At 48.1% G+C, this 24264-nt stretch overlaps 1 protein-coding gene and 1 long non-coding RNA gene across 2 annotated transcripts in view; one reads left to right on the top strand and one right to left on the bottom strand.

Annotated features, from left to right (window-relative positions):
- The first annotated feature begins 13661 nt into the window (after positions 1-13661).
- LOC307220293 lies at positions 13662-18084 on the top strand. Its single transcript, XR_013840819.1, has 2 exons — positions 13662-13912; positions 16294-18084. It is a non-coding gene; the product is annotated as an uncharacterized lncRNA (long non-coding RNA).
- Positions 18022-24264, bottom strand: part of NRP2 (neuropilin 2) — a 248896-nt gene continuing 242653 nt past the window's right edge. The window contains exon 17 of the mRNA XM_079977299.1: positions 18022-18973. Coding sequence (XP_079833425.1) covers positions 18666-18973 — 308 coding nt within the window. The 3' untranslated portion in view covers positions 18022-18665. The remainder of the gene's footprint in view (positions 18974-24264) is intronic.

Here is a 24264-nt window from a genome sequence, read left to right as displayed (position 1 = left end):
TCCCTCTTCTACGTGCCAGCCTTGCCACATGGGGTGTGAGGGCCAGCCCAAGGCATTTTGTTTTCTGTACCAGAATAGGAAATGGCACCACCCATGTCAAGTCGAGGTGCATAGTCCCCAAAGCTGTCCAAACTATTTTGGCTGCTGAGACAGAAAATCCCACAAGAGCCTCTTCCCAGCGTGAACACGCCCTGTTCCCCCCGCCTTCCCTCATAAGGCACATTTATTTCAGACTCCAGACCATCTTTGTTGTTCTTTCCCAGACTCATTTCAATTTGTGTGTGTTCTTGCTCAAATGTGCCACCCGGAACTCAGCGCGTTACTCCGGATGAGATCTCACGAGCGCAGAATAAAATGGAATTATTATTCCTTGTGATTTGGAAGCGACGGTTCGACTTGTGGAGCATAAAATTGCATTAGCCTTGTTTGCAGGCACATCAGACCGCTGGCTCATGTTCCACTCGCGGCTGACTTCAATTTGAGGTCCTTTCCCTGTGCGCTGCTGCTTAGCTAGGCACCCCACACCCGACGGCTGTGTGCTTTGTTATTTGTTTTTAAAATGCTGCGTGGGAAGGGTTAAACGGCTTTCATTCTAAATAAAGAAGAAGAAGAAAATATAAAACATCCCCTCCCCTTACTTTTCCACGGTCTGTTTGTTGCTTTCCTCATTTATCCTTGCAGTTGAGGCATAGAACTTGAAAACAAGGAAAGGTGGCTGGGGGCAGAGCACGCACACACACACACGACAATAAAGAAGTCATTGCAGATCAAGGAAAACAAACAGAAGCTTGGCAGATCAAGAGAGGGCTGCACCAAAGCAGTCAATCTCCCCCCACCCTCCTCAAAAAGTCAAAACAGTAGTTGGAGTGGAGGATATCAGTTACCAAGACAAGGGATTGCAGGCAGAGGAGGCCACTGGGGAGAGGAGAGGCAATGGTGTTGCCTTGTTCTTGCTTTGTTCTTCTGAGGATGTTCTTACAAGGGTTATTTTCCTCCATGGCCTGTTAAGCAAACAGCAAGGTGAGAGAGCCAAGCCCAGCAGCAGTCGCAGGTCCCCATCCTTCATCCCTCTCAAGGAGAATGATTGAACCAGGTACCGTATTTTTCGCTCCATGAGTCGCACCTGATCATAAGACACACCTAGTTTTTAGAGGAGGAAAACACACACACAAAATATTCTGAATCAAATGTTGTACTAAACTAATGCAGCAAAGAGGGCAACCCCTGTCTGCTTTGCTGCTTTAAAGCGAGCCACGGAGGAGGGACAGACGCTTTAAAGCAGCAAAGAGGACAGGAGCTGCTTACACATCCCTCCTCCATGCAGCATTCACTTCATAAGACGCACAGACATGTCCCCTTACTTTTTAGGAGGAAAAAAGTGCATCTTATGGAGTGAAAAATACAGTACAGTGGTACCTCGGGTTACATGAGAGCCAGTGTGGTGTAGTGGTTAAGAGCGGTGGACTCGTAATCTGGGGAACCGGGTTCGCGTCTCCGCTCCTCCACATGCAGCTGCTGGGTGACCTTGGGCTAGTCACACTTCTCTGAAGTCTCTCAGCCCCACTCACCTCACAGAGTTTTTGTTGTGGGGGAGGAAGGGAAAAAGGAGAATGTTAGCCGCTTTGAGATGCCTTTGGGTAGTGATAAAGCGGGATATCAAATCCAAACTCTTCTTCTTCTTCTTCTTCTACATACGCTTCAGGTTACATACGCTTCAGGTTACAGACACCACTAACCCAAAAATATTACCTCGGGTTAAGAACTTTGCTTCAGGATGAGAACAGAAATTGTGCAGTGGCCATGCAGCGGCAGCAGGAGGCCCCATTAGCTAAAGTGGTGCTTCAGGTTAAGAACAGTTTCAGGTTAAGTATGGACCTCCGGAACGAATTAAATACTTAACCTGAGGTACCACTGTATATGCACTGCAGGAGGTTGTCATTATTATTACTATTATTATTAGAGGTAATAATAATAATAATAATAATAATAATAATATATGCATTGCAGGTCCTGCCAACCTAGCAGTTCGAAAGCATGTCAAAGTGCAAGTAGATTAATAGGTACCACTCCATAGGTACCGCAGTGGCGGTGCAGCGGCAGCAGGAGGCCCCATTAGCTAAAGTGGTGCTTCAGGTTAAGAACAGTTTCAGGTTAAGAATGGACCTCCGGAACGAATTAAGTTTTTAACCCGAGGTACCACTGTACTTTAAAAAGGAGGCAGGATGCACATGAAAGGTCCACTGAACCAGGAAGCTGGCAGCTGACACACCAGTCAGATGAAACACCGCTGTCCAGCTATACTGAGCTCCTCCAGTGCTATAGGAGTTGGGGTGACCCCAGCCCAGTCACAGGGCCCGTCAATGTCCAGCCTCAGATCCCATGCTGATGGCACTTGCTTGCTAGCCAATGAGATTGTTCGCACTAGTCTCCGCACCTGTTCTTTAGAGTGATGTGGTTCTTTGCAAATCATCATCAGGCCTAGAGACCCCAGGGCTCGGTTGAAGCTCAACTCTGTCTTCACCTTTCTGTCTGTCCTGTTCAATCACGGCCATTTATTTATCTTCTCTTCTGCTGCTTTGCTACTATTGTTCCCAAGCTAATGCATCTTTCCCTCCCCTGATTAATGGGGCAATCAGGAATCAAATGGGTAGCATGATGGTGTCACCCTGCTAGTATCACTGAGGGCAAACAAAAGCAGTTTAGTGCACTTGTGTGATTTTTTTTAAAGTTAATAGCAGCTGCAGGGGCCTGGGATGATGATGATGATGATGATGATGATAATAATAATAATAATAATAATAATAATAATAATAATAATAATAATAATAATTTATTATTTATATCCCGCCCATCTGGCTGAGTTTCCCCAGCCACTCTGGGCGGCTCCCAATCAAATTTTAAAAACAGTACAGCATTAAATATTTAAAACTTCCCTAAACAGGGCTGCCTTCAGATGTCTTTTAAAGATAGGATAGCTGCTTATTTCCTTCACATCTGAAGGGAGAGTGTTCCACAGGGCGGGCGCCACCACTGAGAAGGCCCTCTGTCTGGTTCCCTGTAACCTCACTTCTTGAAATGAGGGAACCGCCAAATGAAACTTGCAAGGGCAAAGGGATAAAAAAATCCCATCGCTGTCCCCATGGTTTCAGTGGCATTTATACAACAACAACACATTGCATGAAAAACATCTCATCTAGACTGTACACAGGCTTATTATCTGATATCTTTTTCAACCAGTCAGTTAGAGGTTATTGAACCCTGACTCCTCCGCATGCAAAAGAAGTCCTCTGCTGCTTCTGATCTATGGTCAGCCTTCTGCTCTGCAGGCTACTTTGCAAATAATTATGCCAGATAGTTTCGGCTTCCCACCATCGCAGCACCCCATCGGTGCCACCCAGTGAAAAATCCCACAATAGCTAGTGTTGTTGTTGTTTAGTTGTTTAGTCGTGTCTGACACTTCGTGACCCCATGGACCAGAGCACGCCAGGCACTCCTGTCTTCCACTGCCTCCCACAGTTTGGTCAGACTCATGCTGGTAGCTTTGAGAACACTGTCCAACCATCTCGTCCCCTGTCGTCCCCTTCTCCTTGTGCCCTCCATCAGGGTCTTTTCCAGGGAGTCTTCTCTTCTCATGAGGTGGCCAAAGTATTGGAGCCTCAGCTTCAGGATCTGTCCTTCCAGTGAGCACTCAGGGCTGATTTCCTTCAGAATGGATCGGTTTGATCTTCTTGCAGTCCATGGGACTCTCAAGAGTCTCCTCCAGCACCATAATTCAAAAGCATCAATTCTTTGGCGATCAGCCTTCTTTATGGTCCAGCTCTCACTTCCATACATCACTACTGGGAAAACCATAGCTTTAACTATATGGACCTTTGTTGGCAAGGTGATGTCTCTACTTAAAAAACAACAGCTAATAGTTTTGGACTATTTGCCCCAGCCAGCAGCCGGCACAGCCAAGCGTCGGGGTGAGGAGAACTCTAGTCTGGGTTGGGTGACATCTAGGAGTAAGAGCCAAGCGCTGGCAATGTTTGTTTGATTCACCGGAATATTTGATAAGATACCTTGCCTAGGTGTCAAGAAATTAATTAAAATGGGAACGCGACAAGATCTTAGGAGAGAATGAGTAGCGCCGAGTCATAGGCTGGTCTACCTGCTTGCACCTGCTGGCAATTAATTATGGCTTCATTCATTATGCTAGTCTTTGGGTTTTCATCCGTCCAGAATATTTTTCAAAGTTGTTTTTGTAAGAGGAAGTTGCCGGGGGGGGGGGGAGAGAAATACTCTTCTGTAAGATAAGATTATAAACAGTTAAAAAAAAAAAGGAAGGAAGGAAGAATGGGTTTGTCAGACTGTAATCAACTCTTGAGGGTGCTTTGGAAGAAACGGATCCCGGTCTCAGAGCAATCTGAACACAGAGAAATCACTTTCATTAAAACGTTAAGCCTTTGATTACCGTTGTATCGCATCAAATTGACTCCTATCATTTGGCAGCTGGTATTGGGAGCCTCTTGATAGCACAGCTATTTGTCCCCCCCCCCCACCTCCCAATGTAAAAGTACTGGCTGTGTGTGTGTGTTTTGGGGCAGAGGGGAAAGATGCTGTGTTGGATCATTTCAAAATTTGCTTATTTATTTTGCCCCTTCCTCTCCCAACCCCCTCCCCAAGAAAATAAAAAAAGTGACGCCAAGCAAAGGCCAACGTTCCGCCTTCTCGAGCTAAATGAAAAAGCTTTTAGGCTTCGTGAAGTGCGGGCCGCTCTGCTCGGCACATCACCTGAGCCGTATCCCGATCTATTAGACTTTAAACAGAGCCAGCCAACACAGCTGCTTCGCCTCTTGTTTTTCTATTACCTGCTTTTTAGCTCTCCCGTATAGTGGAGGGGAATCTGGAGCCAAAGTGATTTACAGGCTGTTGCAGGAGGAGAGGCCTGACATTGATTGAGTCACTTATCTCTCTTTTCTGTGGCCGGCCTGATGACAGCCTTCCCCGCAGGTATCAATCAGCGCATCAGTTCCCCGGGCCTAGGTGAGGGGGGAGCTGCCAGGGTTGCATTTTGACTGTCATATTCATCTAAACTGCCAGGTGACCCTCCTTGCTTAAGGAACCTCTCTCTTTGCCACACACGTCGCCAGAAACAGCACTGCCCCACTTTCCGCGGCGACCCTTCTTCCTCTGGACACCCCTGGCTCTCGCTTTCCCAGATGTCCCCAAGTTAACGTGCATCTTCCTCTCTGCCACATCAGCCTGTCACGGCAATCTTAAGAAACCCACGTTGTAATTTGCACAAAATAGATGTGATTAAAGCTGGAGCTGGAGTCGAGGGGTGGTGGAACACAGCGAGCGAGAGGCAGGAGGGAGGGAGAAGATGGGGAGGCGGAAATCTCTTGTTTACGTGCGTCTTGTCATAAGCCAAGCAAGTAAGATGATTAAAATAACCGCAAGTAACTGGTTCAGGATTTCTTCCCTGCTGATGAAGAAAGGCGGGGGGGAGCAGGCATGGAGGGAACGACAGGGTGATGGTGCAAACGAGGCTGTGGATCCGAGCCACTGAATCCAGCCCAGACTTCATGGCGCTTTCTTCTCACGTCTCTGAGAAATGATAAAAATTGGGAAGCAGGCAACATGGTGGCCGAGATGGATGGCTTTTAAGACACGCTGCATATTTTAGGAGACTCCGAGAAAGCACTACAGATTACTTTATTCCTAAAGAGATAGGATCTCACAAGAGGCAGGAGAAGACAACATGATCTGGAGGGTGTATATTTAAGGCTTCACTGGGCCGTTGTTTTTCTTTTTGAAGGTTTTTTTTAAGCAGCATCGTACAAAGCAGAATAATAATAATAATAATAATAATAATAATAATAATATTTATACCCTGCCCATCTGGCTGGGTCCCCCCAGCCACTCTGGGTGGCTTCCAACAAAACACTAAAATACAATAACCTATTAAACATTAAAAGCTTCCCTGAACAGGGCTGCCTTTAGATGTCTTCTAAAAGTCTGGTAGTTGTTGTTCTCTTTGACATCTGGTGGGAGGGCGTTCCACAGGGAGGGCGCCACCACCGAGAAGGCCCTCTGCCTGGTTCCCTGTAACTTGGCTTCTCACAGTGAGGGAACCGCCAGAAGGCCCTCAGCGCTGGACCTCAGTGTCCGGGCAGAACAATGCAGCCAGTGTTTACAATCTTGTGTATCGTCAAGCTGCAATCCTAAATTGAACTATCAATGGGACTTATTTTGGGGTGTACGTGCATAGGACTGTGCTATAAGTGTGTGTTTATGCACATATGCACACAAACATGCACATATATTATCAAGTTATGTGGAGGTGTGGTGCACTGAATTTGGAAAAGCGAGAAACCAGCATGGTCAGATTTGTCCATCCCCACTACAATCTGCACAACACTGTTTTCCTAAAACGGGCACTTAATTCCTTGGGAAACGAAGAGATTTGGTCTTGTGTGAATGCAAGCACACACTGTAGGGTGGGAGGCAGGGCAGGGAGGGAGTGCCTATGTTCCAGTTGCAATGCAAGCCCAGATTATATTGGGGCAAAAAGGCAGGTTCTTCTGCGGCACAGATAATACTATAGCTAGAACAGGCGTGTCTATTTATATCTTTTTTAAAAACCAGGTTTCCACTACCTGCAGGGCAGAGGCAGGAATTTGACGGAGAGAGCAAAAAGTACCAGGAACCGTGAGGCTGGCACCAGCTGGTTGTGCAGAATCTGACAGAACAAAGGTTGGCTGCCTTCGATGCAGGACATGTGTTTGATTTTGACACCAGAGCAGGCTGATCAGCCTCTGTACACACAAGTGATATTTGAAGAAGCAGGGAAGGGAAGGGAGCCCTTTTAAGGGATAACTCTTGATCTCTCCATCTGCCTGTAGTTGGCCGGCTCTACCTGAACTTGCCCCCCGGGGCAATCGATCCTTTGAGCAATAATCTAGGGAAATGCTAATGCGAGGGGAAAACTAATATTTGCCATCCGCGAAATGAAGCGTTTGACATTAGCAGCTTGGCTGAAATCGCAAACTCTGTTCCAGGCCTACCCAGGCTCAGCAGCCATGTTGAGGAGAGGAAGGAAGATTTGATATGGACAGGGCTGGGATAGACCGTGGTTTATCATCATTGTGGGCATGCGGGTGGGTGTGTGTGTGTGTGTGTGTGTGTGTGTGTGTGTCTATTCTAAAAAGCACAACTTGGGTTGTCTCTTTCTTAATTCCTGGTTTGCACCCTGCGGTGTCCCCCCCCAAATGATTGGGGTACCGTGGTGCCCCGCAAGACGAATGCCTCGCAAGACGAAAAACCCGCTAGACGAAAGGGTTTTCCGTTTTTCGAGGCGCTTCGCAAGACGAATTTCCCTTTGGGCTTGCTTCGCAAGACGAAAACGTCTTGCGAGTCTTGCGATTTTTTCGCTCCCCCCCCCTTTTTCTAAGCCGCTAAGCCGCTAAGCCGCTAAGAGCCGCTAAGCCACTAATAGCACTAATCCGCTACGCCGCTGATAGGGTTGCTTCGCAAGACGAAAAAACCACTAGACGAAGAGACTCGCGGAACGGATTCTTTTTGTCTTGCGAGGCACCACTGTACTCTCATTTTGACTAAGAAAACCACCATCTTATAGTTCAAATTGGGGAAAATACCACACATCCACATTCCTTCATACATTAAACGCTCGCTTCCATCTGAGACTCAGGAAACACCGGGAAGGGAAAGGAAGTCGCCATCGGAAATGGTAACAACGGAATGGACCAATCACTGTGCTAGATTCCAACTCTTACTTCACACATTAAACGCTCGCTTCTGTCTGAGACTCAGTAAACACCGGGAAAGGAAAGGAAGTCACCATCGGAGGTGGTAACAACGAAATGGACCAATGACTGTGCTAGATTCCAACTCTTACTTCACACATTAAACCCTCGCTTCCGTATGAGACTCAGGAAACACTGCGACTGGAAATGAGGCCGCCTTCGGGGGTAGCAACGGAACTGACGATTCACTGTGCTAGAGAAGAAACTAAAATGTTTAGTTCCTTCTCCCATTAGATTCACAAAATGTTTAGGGGTATGTGTCCCCCCAGAAAAAAAAGCACTGGTTGCACCCATACAATAAATGGGTGCAACAGGCAGCAATATAGAGATGGGAACAGAGATCATTCCCCTACGTTTGCAGAGAAGATCACGCTTGAAGCTGGTTCACACCTGACGAGCACAATGTTCCATGATGATTTGCACATGTGAAGGCTTTGCACACCAGATAGATTTAACATTTTCATAGACATGTAGAGTTGGAAGGGACCAAGGGGGTCACCTGGCCCAACCTGCTGCGATGCAGGAACCTCCCAAAGTGGGGCAAGAAACCACGCCCCTGAGATTAAGAGTCTTAGGCTCTATTGACTGAGTTATCCCTTTAGTGTTTCCAGTGTTCAGAACGAATGTGGGTGGGTAGACCTCCTTCCTCTGAAAATACATCAGTATGCACAGGGTTCTCTTCAGATGTTCAAATGAGCACATCAGTAGGAGGTGAAGGCTCTAGTTCTGAATGCCTGCCAAATTTTCATGTCCAATGCTTTCCACACATTTTGCTGCCAGCCGACTGCAGAGAGCTGAAGCGATATGTGTGAACTATGCCTTTGTTCCAAGTGATATGTTTTGGTAAGAGGGCCAGCCATACGCGGGTGGCGCTGTGGTCTAAACCACTGAGCCTCTTGGGCTTGCCGATCAGAAGGTCGGCGGTTCGAATCCCTGTGACAGAGTGAGCTCCCTGCTCCTGCCAGCCTAGCAGTTTGAAAGCATGCCAGTGCAAGTAGATAAATAGGTACCGCTGCGGCGGGAAGGTAAAAAGTGTTTCCGTGTGCTCTGGTTTCCGTCACTGTGTCCCGTTGTGACAGAAGCAGTTTAGTCCTGCTGGCCACATGACCCAGAAAGCTGTCTGTAGACAAACGCCGGCTCCCTCAGCCTGAAAGCGAGATGAGAGACGCAACCCCACAGTCGCCTTTGACTGGACTTAACCGTCCAGGGGTCCTTTACCTTTACCGTTAGGCAATGCGAGATGGCCGCCTCAGGCAGCAGATTTGGGGTGTCATGAAATGGTGGGACTTGCTAGTTGTTTAATTTACTACTGCTGTATTTTAGCTCCTCAGGAGAAGAGCTGGGATCTTAAGGCACCTCGACTGGGCTGAGTGAGGCCACTGCCCTTTGCTTTCCCACCTTACGTAGCAAAATGTCTAAATTTCCTGGGCCAGCCATGTTTCAGCAGGATTGCCAGAGCTGCGCTGGGATGCAGGAGACCAGAGTTCATTTCCCACTTAGGGGTGTTTGTGTGCATACGTATGTGTGCAGTATCAGTTGAATTCCTGCATTCTGCATGGTACTTTTAATACCATATGGGAATAAAACACATGCTGTCAGGGGTTCAGGAGCAGAGGCACAGGGAGGAGAGGAGATGGAGAGCGAGGGGGAGGAATCCGAGGGGAGCGTAGGAGAAGAGGACAGTGGACCGAGGGATTCCACGAGCCTCTCCAGCGAATCAGAAGATTCACAGAAGGGGGCGCCAGTGGCCAGGGGTAGGGGGTTCCCAAGGGGAACGCCCCAGGAGCAAGGGGGGAGCAGAGACTCCCAGAGCAGTAGTTGGAAATCAGGACCAGCTTCCCCACCAGAGCAGAGTGGGGGGGAAGAGTCCCAAGGATCGGGGCCAGTGCATTCCCCACCAGGGAGAGAAGATAAGGCAGGGCTGACCACACCTCCATCAGGGAGTCAGACAACGGAGGAGAGGTCAGATCCGGCCAGTATCCCGGAAGAGGGAAGCAGTGACAGAAGCAGTGTAACGGTCAGGAGGAAGGTCACTGGGTTGGCGCGAGAGGCAAGTTCAAATGTACAGGAGCGCGGGACAGCAGAGAGTGAGGATTGGGAACCGGGTCCTAAAGCCCGCAGGAGGGAGGGGGAGGAGCTAAGCGACTCAGCGTCGGAAGAGTCCAGAAAGGGCAATGCCCCAGCGGGCAGGAGGACCCAGAGGAGGAGAGAGCAGCGTAAAAGGTGGAGCAGAGCTAGGATCTTAAACTGGTGTCATAGGGGAGGAGACTCAGACGGTACTTCGCCGGTCTAGGCTTTAAGACATAGAGCTGCGCGCTACGGCTTTGAAATGGAAACTGAACCTAAATAAAGACTTTTGTACATAACTACAGCCTAGCGTTGGTCCTCTGTGAGCTGGGACCTGGAGGCAGCTCTGACACATGCCAATTTTGTTTGCATGCTTTGTTAGACAGTCAGAGCAGGAAGAATCTCTTAGTTTTGTTCTCATCAGTGGTGCCTTGTCTAATAAGGCTCCGATTCCTGTTCCTTTCGTATGCAGCTAGTTAACAAGGTGTTCGGGTTTTGTTTTGCTTGAGACTTGCTCCCTGATGGTACTAGTCAGTTCTCTACCCATTAAGTCCGATCTGTTTGACTTTGCATCCCGGCGAAAGCGACGGGAGCTAAAACAGTATTTTGATGCTGAAAGGGGACATGCTTTTCTTCATTGAATTTTAAGGCTGCTGTAATGGTTCTAGGGGTTGCTCGTGCGTAAAATCGGCGCCACACCTGGCTGGGCTGCCTGAGTGAACCCTTTCTGTCCGCACAGCCACTTACCCGTGGCTGTCTCAGTCGCTGGCAGAATCCGTCAGTGGGCGTTTCTTGAACTTCTTCCAGCAAAGAAGCTCTTTGACGCCAAGTCTCCGCCTACTCTCCCTGCGCGGAAGCCTTCTGCGCAGGGAGGGTGTGGGCAGCAGAGGACCCGTGCTTTCCCTGCTGGTCTCTGGCGAGGAGTCATGGAGCCACCTCGCCGATTCCCCCATCTGCCCCCCTTCTCCACTGGTGCTATGCTGATTTCCTTCCCCAGAAGATGGGCTGCTTCTCTCCCCCCCGGGACGCTCTTCGGAATCCCTCTGGAGCCCTCCCTCTCCCTCTGGCTCTGATGGCAGTTCCCTGACAGCTGTGTTCACTGCTGATCTAATTAAATCATTGCATCTGGTGGGCTCAAACCTAGTCACCAGCAAGACCTCTATGCAGTGGGTGCTTAATTAAAGGTAAAGGTAAAGGTACCCCTGCCCGTACGGGCCAGTCTTGACAGACTCTAGGGTTGTGCGCTCATCTCACTCTATAGGCCGGGAGCCAGCGCTGTCCGCAGACACTTCCGGGTCATGTGGCCAGCGTGACAAGCTGCATCTGGCGAGCCAGCGCAGCACACGGAATGCCGTTTACCTTCCCGCTGGTAAGTGGCCCCTATTTATCTACTTGCACCCGGGGGTGCTTTCGAACTGCTAGGTTGGCAGGCGCTGGGACCGAACGACGGGAGCGCACCCCACCGCGGGGATTCGAACCACCGACCATGCGATCGGCAAGTCCTAGGCGCTGAGGTTTTACCCACAGCGCTACCCGCGTCGGGGTGCTTAATTAGCAGTGAGCAAACGATGAGCCAAAAGCAAAACCGGGAAATATTTGACCCCGAGCTTGAGGAGAGCATTCCAAAAGGTTGCTTTCAAGCTGGGTCAAGATGACCCCATTCAGCATCACAACCTCAGAGATTGTACATTCAAGGCTCCTGCATTTTGGGCTGCAGTCCAGCAGTTAGCCACCCTTACGGAATTCGATCGGGATTTCCCCCCAGTTAAATAGAGATAAGGATTGCAGTGTGAGCACTTACCGTACTTTTCCATGTATAAGATGAGGTTTTTTTTAATTAGAAAATTATGTTTAAAATTGTGGGTCATCTTCTACACGGATAGTGCATAGTGGGGACTTGGGATTGGTTGCTGCCGCGAGCCAGAGATTCTCAGCGGCTATCGGGCATGCTATTGGCAGCTGTGGCAAGGGGCTGGTGTTGATTGGCTGCTGCTGCAGCAATTGGGCAGGCGATTTGCGGATTTGCGGATTCCGCCGCCAAAGGGATAGACGATAGGTGGCTTTTGCGATGTGTGCAAGTGGCAGCATCAGTTGGGTGAGCGATTTTCGGCAATCCCCCCCAAAGAAAGCTCCACAACTATGGGCAATTATCCCCATTTTCTTAATTTGGAGTCCCCCAACTCCAAATTGTTATACATGGAAAAATACGGTAACTTCTAAAAAGAGAATTGCTGGGTGCAGAATCTGCCTGGAAAGCATTTGTGCTCCAACTAGGAAGCTTTTTCTGGATGTGGGCGAGATGATTGTGGTGACTTTGTGGTGTCATTCTGTAGTCTTAGATGCTAAAAGGCAAAAAAAGGTAAAGGTAAAGGGACCCCTGACCATTAGGTCCAGTCTGGGGTTGCGGCGCTCATCTTGCTTTATTGGCCGAGGGCGCCGGCGTACAGCTTCCGGATCATGTGGCCAGCATGACTAAGCCGCTTCTGGCGGACCAGAGTAGCGCACGGAAACGCCGTTTACCTTCCCGCCAGAGTGGTACCTATTTATCTACTTGCACTTTGCTGTGCTTTCAAACTGCTAGGTTGGCAGGAGCAGGGACCGAGCAACGGGAGCTCACCCCATTGTGGGGATTCGGACCGCCGACCTTCTGATCAGCAAGTCCTAGGCTCTGTGATTTAACCCACAGAGCCTTGTAAACAAGACAAGTGACATCACTTAGCCACAAACATGATTGCTAGTCACCTTCTCAGTCAACACACTGTATGTAGCCCCCCAGTACCATGTCTTATAGAAGTTTTTCTGCCCCCCAAAAATACAAAGCAAGTGGCCTGCACAAGAGAACATTTGACTCCCTGTATCTCGGTGCTAAACCATGGTATCAGGAATGGGAACAGAGCCCGAGTCTTTGCTCAGATTAAAGAGTGGATGGTTCAGGACTAAGATTTGGCAACAGAAACAGGCTGCATAGCTCTGGTCAACCCTCCAGCACCCAGATTACAGGCATCGGGGGAATGAGAACTCAGTCCCACACGAAGGTATACCGAATTCAAACGCCCGGTCAAACACACATTCCTGCAGAGATCAGATGAACCTTATTCCGCAGAGATACAAACATTCTGCAAGGTTTGATCCGGTTCCAGCAAGTGATATGCCTGAACGGAAGAAACAAGGATGGAAAGCCAAGTGTCACATCTAAATACAACAGGAGCTAGAATGGCCCCAGGATCCAGATGGCTCATGTTGCTTCCCAGCCGTTGATGCCTGTAACTCTTCCAGTTTGAAACCTCTGCCATGCCTAAATCTGGCACCATTTTCCACCGGCCTGTGTAAACATTTGTAGAGAAAAGAAAGATAAGAGGGAAATATTCTCTGTAAATAGCAGATTGCTGGGTGCCAGCAGGCATTATTAATACATTAGAAATGTCAGCTATTTTGCTGCAAGGACATCGTGGTGTGGGGAGTAAATGTGAGGATTACAACTTTGCTTCTGAGCCTTATTTCAAAGCTCGCAACTCACACCCATACGCAGCATTGTGGAATTTCGTTTTTTAAAATGCAGTGAGATTAAAGGGAAGAGCCCAGTTTTGACTTCCTTACTGCAAATAATTTGGAAGAGTACGGCATTCTAGTAAACACCATCAGGGAATATTAACCTGGAAAGCCTGGGCTGTCGTGCCCAAGAATGGGTTTGAAGGCAGGAATCATATTGGTGTTGAGTCCAGTGTGACCATTTTGTGTGTGTGGTTTAATTAAAGGCAGGGGTGTGAATTACCGTATTTTTTTTTTGCTCTATAAGACTCACTTTTTCCCTCCTAAAAAGTAAGGGGAAATGTGTGTGCGTCTTATGGAGCGAATGCAGGCTGCGCAGCTATCCCAGAAAACAGAACAGTAAGAGGGATTGCTGTTTTCACTACGCAGTGATCCCTCTTGCTGTTCTGGCTTCTGAGATTCAGAATATTTTTTTTCTTGTTTTCCTCCTCCAAAAACTAGGTGCGTCTTGTGGTCTGGTGTGTCTTATAGAGCGAAAAATACGGTATGTGTGGAGTTTTCACTCTCTTTGTATCTGCGTGAACCTCTGAAAGACATTCTTGGGCAGAACGCCTAACCTGGAGGGTGCTGGTCCTCTAAGAAAATGGGTGGGTGGTTGAATGGAACAGCCTTCCTGTGATTTTTCTGAGCAGCCAAACGAAAGACACACCTGGCTACTGAACAGCTGTGTGCTCAACTGGTCCATCCACATCAATGGCAGACATGGAAGTCAACTCTAGCATGCAGATCTCCCTTGCTGGACCCAGGCGGCAAGCACAGAGACTGACAGGCCTCCCCAGCTGCAAAAGAAATGAACCGAACACACACACACACACGAGAGAGAGATAGAGAGATCTCTACTGTAATGTTTATTAAATAGTACTTTTAAAAGGCTTTTATACAAATAATAGAAACACAGTTTGAGTTTGTCTTTCCTTAAACACTGAAGAATCACAGTAAAAGCTTTAAAGTCCACATGACCTGGCTCAGCCAGTAAATGGTCAAACTACCTTGAGCTGGTAAAATGTGAGAAATTCTGTTTTCCCTGCATACCTCTTTTTTCCAAGGGGGTTGGTTTTCTTTTTTCGTTTTTTCATCCCCATGCTCCCTTGTCAACACCTCCCTGCAAAAGCAAGGATCGGCTACACTAAAGCCTTCCCTCCTGTCGGCCACAACAAAGAGGCCTTCGAGGGGGTGGGGAGTAACACCTATTTCAACAAAGGCATTGGTAACGCAGGATTGGACTACTTCTTTTTTTTCTCTCCTCTGTGCACTTTGGAAAGAGGGGGAATTGCCAGAGAACGTGGATCAGCAAATATAACACTTTTCCTTTTTTTTTTTTTGCAGGTGAAGATGTATTTGACATGAATGTATGCACGGTTTTTCCTTCCTTGCCCTGTTAAAAATACAATCAGTCAAGTTTTCTGCATTGGAACAGTAAAGCACCCAGCAGAGAGGTAAGTGAGGTATCAGCTATGCAGCATCTTGGCCTGATTCTGCTCACTGAGTGCACACAGCCAAGCCCCTATAGCAACCAACATGGAATACCAAAGTACGGGACTCTCCAAGAGGGAGCTGGTTTCGTTTCTGCGCAGTTTGCGCCAAAACTCCCCGCTGCATTCATGCCAAGGTCAGTAACATCCTCTGGCCGCCGATTTAAAGGTACAAGTAGTCCCACGTAACCACGCACATACATAACGCATACAGAGAACTCACAAGCACGCGCAAACACATATGCGTTGAAATATATGTATACACGAACTCTCACTCTCTGCACGTCTACTATAGACAGCGACTCTACCTTTTAATATATCTATTAACTCCTGTCAGGTGACCTTCACAGATACAGCCTGTCCTCCTTCGTACAAATATAAGAGAAATAAAAATTGAGGGGCGCAATCCTGCCAGAGTTTAGCATGTGCTTATCTCTCCCATTGAAATCAATGGGACCGAAATAAAGCTGCTACCTTTGGCCGGCTCAGGTCCCTTTCTTTAATGACAGTAGCAGCAATCTGGTCTGCAAAATGACCCTGTACATTACTCTCTGCGTTTCTCTTGAAATTAGGGGGGAAGGGGAGGGAAGTTTGTATGTGGAATATGCCGGAAAGACACAGGAATCCTCTATGAAAATGGACTTTTTTAATGGTGCTGCATCCAAACTGCTGGAAAGGCCGTGTTTTTCAAACTTTCTACCACCAGGGAAACTTCCACATCAGCTTCTGCTGAGATAGAAACCCCGTGGGCATCAGCCACAGAACTCCTGCACTGAATCTCGAGGCCTGTTTTTTAAAGCACGCACACAGTTTGCAAGAGATGCTGGCTTTAGGTTGGTTACCTTGCTTGAACTGCGTGCATGTGCTCTAGGACAAAACCCAAGGCTTCCCAATGTTGTGGTGCAGTTTAGGAAAGATTTGCAGCAGTAGACCAAGTTGTTTTTCGGGTGTCTGCCGGTGTTACTGATGTATAAAAATAACTCCTGCAAAGTTTCCAGGGAATCCCGGCGGTTCCCTAGGGCACGGTATGAAAAAGCACAGTTTTAAGGCCCAGGGTCTGCCACAGAATTAAATGCACTGGGAACATTTGAGTTCAAGGAAAAAACTCGGTTCTGGATTGTGGCATTGGCACGTCCCAGAAAATACTGTATTTTTTGCTCTATAAGACTCACTTTTTCCCTCCTAAAAAGTAAGGGGAAATGTGTGTGTGTGTGTGTGTTATGGAGCGAATGCAGGCTGCACAGCTATCCCAGAAGCCAGAACAGCAAAAGGGATCGCTGCTTTCGCTGCGCAGCGATCCCTCTTGCTGTTCTGGCTTCTGGGATTCAGAATATTTTTTCCCCTTGTTTTCCTCCTCCAAAAACTAGGTGCGTCTTATAGAGCGAAAAATATGGTAGGTGCTTTGCTCATCCACTTGTATACTGAAGTAAAGAAGCATCGCACGTGCCAAAAGCTCTGTTCATTCTGCAAGATAAGCGTACATGCCAAAGCTGCTCTGAGAACCATTTCACATGTTACGCAGCAAGCAAATCCTGTTGACTATCTGGCGTGCACATGACAGTGTGCACACCAAAGAAGTGAAACATGGGAACTGGACCCCAATGCTTGCTGACATTATGTGCCTAGGAGACTGCATCTCAACAGCTGTGCCGGCACAACGTCACAAAACATGCTATTGCGTCAGCATCCCAGCAACGTTATCCCGGCATGCGTGTTTACTGTTGGGTGTCAACCCACAGCAGATTTCTGAAATTTCTGCTGCAGATCCCCACCCACTGAGTCTGGAGATCGTTCCTACATAGCAGCCACTTGGATTTCTCCTAAAACAGGCACTTGAAGATGGCTGAAACAAGAGCTAAAACAAAAGGCATTGGAGATCAAAACTTAGCATTTGTAAACTTCTCTTTTACTGGTCTGCGACACACCTCAGGCGTGACAGCATTAGAAATATATTGGACCAATTGAAAGGACAAAACTCTACCCAGTAGAGATCCAAGGACCACGATGATGAAGATGAAGATGATGATCGTGAGGATGAAAAGGAAGGGGAACAGGGGGAAGGGGGAACGCCTCCCTTGTATTTTGATACAGCACACACCTCTAAGTAAAGGGAAAAATATTTTTCTAAGGCACTTGATTAAAAAAAAGATACACACACACGTACGAACACAAAACCCTTTGAAAACAAACAATTTGCCTTGCAAATCACTAGGGAGCAAGTTGCACTGTTCTGAAGGGATAGGAAGGTGGCAGCAGATTGGTCCAGGCCTTTTTTTCTGTTTCCCCGACAACCGCACTGGAATATCAGATGAGACTCGATACCCTGCAAAGGATCGCAATGGTTGCTTCCCACCCAAAGGCCTAACTCTGCAAAGAAGTGATGCCTCAGCTGGGCATAAAGCACCAGGGCCGTGCCAGCTGCGCATGTGCTCAAAACAGCGCCACTCAGAGGTGGGGGGATCTGTCGCTGTTGGGATGTTGTTGGACTACAACTCCCTTTATCGCTGACAAGTGGCCAGACGTCTTTGCAGGATGAAGCCCTTAGTCCTAGCAAATGAAGAAACTTAAATGATGCCTGTTAAGAGGAAGGAGGTATCCGCAACCACTCTCCATCGAGGCTGGATCGCTCTGTTCCTCCCCCCTCCCTTAAACTCCACTCCTCCCCCTCCCCCACGAGAGTGGTCACAGCATTAACAAAAATATATATAGCAGCCTGTCCTCCTCTCAAAGCATATAAAAAGCCATCTCCTGAGTTCCCGGGCATCTTATAATTGTGTCTTTTGTTTGCTGCGATTTTCTTATAATAAAAGGAATGGGATTATAAAGGGAAGTGCAGTGGGGGGGGGGAGGACAGAAAGAAAAGTAAAAGACAGCCCTTATGATGAAGGCCTCCACTGTTTCAATCCATGATCTGGATTTAATAAATGGCTCTTATTCGCAAATCGCTTTTAAGGCTCTTCAGCCTCTCTTGAGGAGGCGCCTCTGTCGAATTTCGCACCTCAGGCTGCCTTTCTCTTTTGCTTTGTAATCTGGGAAGAAAGCACCGCTGCTCCCATTGACCCGCAAGCCTAATTCCTGATCAGAAAAAGGTAAAGGCAACAACATACTTTCTTTTTTTTGGGGGGGGGGGGGGGAAGCGGGGTGGTGTGTCTATAAACTGCAGCTTGCTGGGCTCGTCTTACCGACAGGAAAGAACAAATCCCTTAAAACCAAGGAGCCTTTCTGAATGGCAATAAGCTGAATTGGGGTGGGTGTGGGAGATAGGCTCGCATGTGTGGTTGTGTGTAATTTTTAAAGATTAGCTTGGCCACCGAAAGAGGAACCGGGGGTGGGGAGAGTGGGGAGAAACTCTCTGGAGTTTTCTCAACTAGGGAAAAGAAGTGGGAAATAACGTTCAACATTCTGTTTCTCACTTCCTAAATGCTAACCAAACGTTTGGACTCTTCTGGATTTGATTCACTTGAATAAGACATAACAACAATAAGCATGGCAGCTCCTTTGCCCGCCCCAACCTGGTTCTTATCGTGAGAACAATAAGCCGTAGAGTTCTCTCCGACGGTCATCCTTCCCCCGGAAAAAAGAAAGTTTACACCGTCCTCGTTTCCTCCTCCTTTTGTGAAACGGCAGGGCTGTCTGTGACTCCTCCCCACTTGCGTATACCAGCTCCGGCTTCGTGTAAGATTATGGCATTCAGCTCCCATAAAAAAAGTAATCTTCACCAGCCACGTTTGCTGGAATGAAATGTCAAATGCGATTCTGGTGCAATCAGTCATGCCTCAGAGCAGCACTTTTGGTGGTTCATTTTGACCTTGTGCTTGATGCCGTCATAAAGCTCAAAGTTGTAGTTCTCCAATGTGGTGGAGCTCCGAGAGGACAGGCCGGCGTAGGAACACGTGCAGTACAGGAGTAACCCCGCGCAAATTGCCCCCAGGAGCACACCGAGGGAACTCATGGCTATGATGGTGACCAGAATGGGGTCCAGTGTGTAGAGCCAGCTCTTCTCTTTGCCCATCTTTGGGGTGAGCGGAGAGTTTGTTGAAAACAGCGTGTTGTTGTTCTTCTCCAGGCCTAAGTAGTCTGAAACATAATGGAAACAGGCGATTAGAAAAGGAGTTATCTTTCTTTATTCTTTGATAACTCCAACCAGTGCAGTTAGGGAAAATGTACAAAACTAGTTCAAATATACCGTATTTTTCGCCCTATAGGACGCACCGGCCCATAGGACGCACCTAGTTTTCGGGGGGGGGGGGGCGGAATCAAGGAAAAAAATATGATTCCCCCCCCCCCCCGCAGCTCTGGGAGCAGCGGACAGGCTGCACGCATTTCGACCAGGAGGGAGAAGGGACTAAAACGGCCAGTCAGTCCCTTCTCCCTCCTTGGGGAAAAGCCCCCAAGAGCGGTATGCTCTTTAAAGGCTGCGCGGCTCCTACGGGCTTTTCTACGAGGTGGGGGAATTCCCCCACCTCCTAGAAAAGCCAGCAGAAGCTACACAGCCGCTTTAAAGAGCGCCCGGCTTTTGCCTGCTTTTGCGGAAGGTGGGGGAATTCCCCCATCTCCCGCAAAAGCCCACAGGAGGGGGAAGGGACGGACTCCGCCAGTCCGTCCCTTCTCTCTCCTTGGGGAAAAGCCTGCTTCCCCCACCACCAGCCTCCGAGCCGGGTTGGAGAGTAGCAGGAAGGCTTCGCGCGCCTTCCCACTGCCCCCCATCCTCTGGGGCTGGCCATGGGGGAAGCGCTGCTTTCCCCCACCGCCAGCCTCAAAGAGAAGACTCTCCTGGCTTCAGCAGAAGCAACGCGAAGCCTCTGGAGCGCAGGCTTCGGAGGCTTCGTGTTGCTATAGCTGAAGCCAAGGAGCCTGCATTCGCCCCATAAGACGCACACACATTTCCCCTTCATTTTTGGAGGGGGAAAAGTGCGTCTTATAGGGCGAAAAATACGGTATGTTGGAAGTGTAAGGAAAAGGAGGGGACATTTTATCATATGTGGTGGGATTGTAATGTAATTTTTAAAAATTGGGAAATAATATACAATGAATTGAAGAAAATGTCCTATTTAACATTTGTTTAAAAACCTGAAGCATTTTTGTTAGGGATTGTAGGGAAAGATCTGCCCAAAAAGCTGAAAAACATCTTCATGTATGCAACAATGGCCACGAGAGTTTTAATAGCGCAAGGATGGAAGACTGAAGAAACCCCAACTAAAGAATCATGGCAAGAAAAACTGATGGACTATGCAGAACTGGCAAAACTGGCATACAAGCTACGGGACAAGGATAACTGTGACTTTAAAGATGAATGGGAACCCTTTACAAAGCGAACTGGACTCCTTTGCTGGTTTTGAATAAACATTCACAAACTTTTTATTGATTATAATCAGCTAAATAGTTTGAGGATCTATACAACTGTGTAACATGCAGAAAACAGCATTTTAAGAGAAATCAAAGACTGGAACTGAGGGAAGTCGTGGGGTGAGGGTGGGGGTGGGTTCTGTGGGGGGAGGGAGGGGGAGGGAGGAAATTGGGGCAGGAAATAAGGATGATATGTTTCTGGATAATATGTTTTGTTTTAATTTTGAATAAAAAAGTTCTAAAAAGAAAAAGAAAAAGAAAAGGAGATATCTTTGTGCCCCATATGCTAGCTCACGGGCAAGGTGGTCCTCACGAGGGCTGGGCGATATCTCGTCCCAAACCGGTTTGAAGTCCATGATGGACTCTGCAGAACTGGCCAGATTGACCTGCAGGGTTCGAGATCAGGGCGATCAAAAATTTCAAAGGGATTGGAGTAAATTTATTGTATATTTGAATAATAATTCCAAAAATTTGAAGACCCTAGAAGGATTGAAATAAATCCTACAATGCAGACAATGGAAGTTAAAGAGATAAATTGCGAGACAGGACTTGAAAGCGGAAAACCTGCTGAAGGGAAGTCATATGCTCGGCAGAGCAGAAAGGTTGTTTGTTATTGTACTGTCGAAAATATTGTTTAAGGAGGAAAAAATAAATAAATATTTTTTTTAAAAAAAATAAAGAATGAAGTCCATCTCGTGATATCGGTTTCATAATTTTTGACCTGGCAATATACAGTGATACCTTGGGTTAAGTACTTAATTCGTTCCGGGGGTCCGTTCTTAACCTGAAACTGTTCTTAACCTGAAGTACCACTTTAGCTAATGGGACCTCCTGCTGCCGCTGCACCACCAGAGCACGATTTCTGTTCTCAACAAAGTTCTTAACATGAAGCACAATTTCTGGGTTAGCAGAGTCTGTAACCTGAAGTGTATGTAACCTGAGGTACCACTGTATTGTGAACCATGATATGTGTGTGTGTGTGTGCTGTGTGGAAAACCACAATGTGAGGAAAACAGTGAAGCCAACCGGTGCCTCTACCTAGTTCCATCCTTATTTCAGACATCACGATATATCAGCTGGTGATATATATCACAATGTTGAAAACCAGATATCGCCCAGCTGTACTCCTCACATGATCACTTTAGGCGATGGGCTCGTGTAGTGAGAACCACCATCTCTGTGTGGGAAATATATATATATCTCCCTGCCCCAACTCTTGCTTCCAGTTTGTACTCTATGTGGAGGTATGGCTCTGGTAGGGGCAGCGTCACCCACACCTCCAAATTATCTCTCTTTGCGATTTCCCCATCCCATGTTTTCCTCTCTGCTTTTCTTAAAGAATTCCTGCGCAGTTCTGGCTCAGTGCGATGAAAAGAGTGCAAGATAGCGTTCCCCCAACAACGAATCAAAACTGTAGCTGTTGGTTGCCAAATTTCTAAGCCTAATTTGTCCCCACTTTATGCTCCAGCTGATTTCTGTTCCTCTTGATGTATCACATCTGAAGGATGTTAATTCTGACGTGCTCACAAAAATAACGAGAGGGGGAGAATTCAGAAGAGCTTGTGAGTTCAAGTCATGGTTTTTGAAGTAACTTTTTCTCACACAGTGGCAGCCAGTTTGTTTACTGCACTCCAATGTATTAAGGCCCTGAGGAGAATGCACCCTCAATATTAACTATCTAGAAAGGTAAAAGGTAAAGGACCCCTGAATGGTTAAGTCCAGTCAAAGGCGACTATGGGGTTGTGGCGCTCATCTTGCTTTCAGGCCGAGGGAGCCGGCGTTTGTCCACAGGCAGCTTTTCAGGTCATGTGGCCAGCAGGACTAAACTGCTTCTGATGCAACGGGACACCGTGACGGGAGCCAGAGCGCACGGAAACACTGTTTACTTTCCCACCGCAGTGGTACCTATTTATCTACTTGCACTGGCGTGCTTTCGAACTGCTAGGTTGGCAGGAGCTGGAACAGAGCAACGGGAGCTCACTCCGTCGTAGGGATTTGAACTGTTGACCTTCTGAACGACAGGCCCAAGAGGCTCAGGGGTTTAGACCACAGCGTCACCCGTGTCCCTTGTAACTATCTATACTCCATGTTGTCCTGGAATCTCAATAACTGCACCTGCCATTATCCAACAGGATGGAGGAAGTTTCTTCACCTGTGAAAAAAACCTTCTCTTCTTTCTTGACCAGGCATAGGCAAACTCCAGCCCTCCAGATGTTTGGGACTACAATTCCCATCATTCCTGACCAGTGGTCCTGTTAGCTAGGGGTGATGAGAATTGTAGTCCCAAACATCTGGGAGGGCCGGAGTTTGCCTATGCCTGTTCTTGACTGTTGGGATTTTCTGAGGGCTAGGTTGTCATACGCAACTACTTCAGTATATAGTCCCAGCCATTAACAGATAAGTACCCCAGTATTTGCAGCACAGTCTATTTCTCAGGAAAGAGGTATAGATCTGTGTCTCTGCAGGGCTGGAAAAGTCTTTTGCCTGGGATCCTGAATAACTGTTGCCAGTGTCAACAACAGTTTGCTAGGTGGACCAATGTGATGACTTGGTATGCAACAGCTTGCTATGTTCCTGTGATGTACAGATTTACAAAGTCAAAACATGCTTCAGCCAACCGGGGCAGTAGTTATCAAAATTTGGTATTTTCCAGTGGTCCTTAGAGCAGTGATATGGGTGGTCAGACCAAATCAGATTGTTTTATGATTCGAGGACCAGTCCCCCGCTTGGGAATAATAAAAAACACGTTGTCAGGGACTCAGCGGGAGCGCAGGGAGGAGAGGAGATGGAGAGCGAGGGGGAGCAATCCGAGGGCAGCGTAGGAGAATATGACAGCAGCCCGATAGATTCCATGAGCCTCTCCAGCGAATCGGAAGATTCACAGAAGGGGGCGCCGATGGGCAGGGCAAGGGGCGACCCAAGGGGGACACCCCAGAAGCAAGGGGCCAGCGGGGACTCCCAGAGCAGCAGTTGGAAATCAGGACCAGCTTCCCCACCAGAGCGTAGTGGGGGGGAGGAGTCCCAGGTGTCAGAGCCCACATATGCACCACCAGCGAGAGAAGATGAGTCAGGGTGGACCACGCCTCCATCGGAGAGCGAGTTAACGGTTAAGAGGAAAGTTGCAGGCTGGGCGCGCGCGCCAAGTTCAAAGGTACAGGCGAGCGGCACAGAAGGTAGCCCGGATAGGGAACCAGGTCCTAAAGCCCGCCGGAAGGAGGGGCAAGAATCGTCAGGGTCAGCGTCAGAGGAGTCCAGGAAGGATGAAACCCTAGCGGGCAGGAGGGCCCAGAGGAGAAAGGAACTTAGGAAGAGGTGGAGCAAGGCTAGAGTCTTAAACTGGTGTGGAAGGGGAGGAGACTCAGACGGGACTTCGCCGGTCTAAGGTCGAGACGTAGAGCTGCACGCTGCGGCTTTAAAATGGAAACTGAACCTCAATAAAGACTTTTGTACATAACTACAGCCTAGCGTTGGTCCTCTGTGAGCTGGGACCTGGAGGCAGCTCTGACACACGTGGACATGGCATATAAGGTTAATGGGTAGAAAAAGGCCACAACTTTATTGATTACAGCATGTGAGAAGGTATTGGCTTAGGCATTGGACAAGAGCAATTTGACTCTACCCACTCAGGATGAGGGGCGAGTCTAATGAGGCAAATACAACTATAAGCTCTCCCCTGATGTCACCGGGGGTCGTGCCATGGCCCACCGCCACACAGGGCATTGGACAGGATCCACAAGCGCCGGATTCCTTTAACGGAATACCCATAAGTGATGGGGTAGGCGATGGCCACACCTTGCCCCCTTCCATACACCAACAACACATTCCAATGCCTAACCACCAGATACCAAGAAAGTTGTGACGATTGCTACGAGGTAGGTGAAGAAAACCAAGAGGTCGGTGCCAATTTGCCAATTGGAAAAAAACTCCTACCAGGCCCCCTGGGCAACCAGGGCGACCAACCATTGGTCCATAGCAAGTTCAAGCGATAAACTACAGTGGTGCCCCGCAAGACGAACGCCTCG

The sequence above is a fragment of the Podarcis cretensis genome, assembly GCF_951804945.1.
Source record: "Podarcis cretensis genome assembly, chromosome: 1".
Lineage (NCBI taxonomy): Eukaryota > Metazoa > Chordata > Lepidosauria > Squamata > Lacertidae > Podarcis > Podarcis cretensis.
This window is presented reverse-complemented; position numbering and strand designations above follow the sequence as displayed.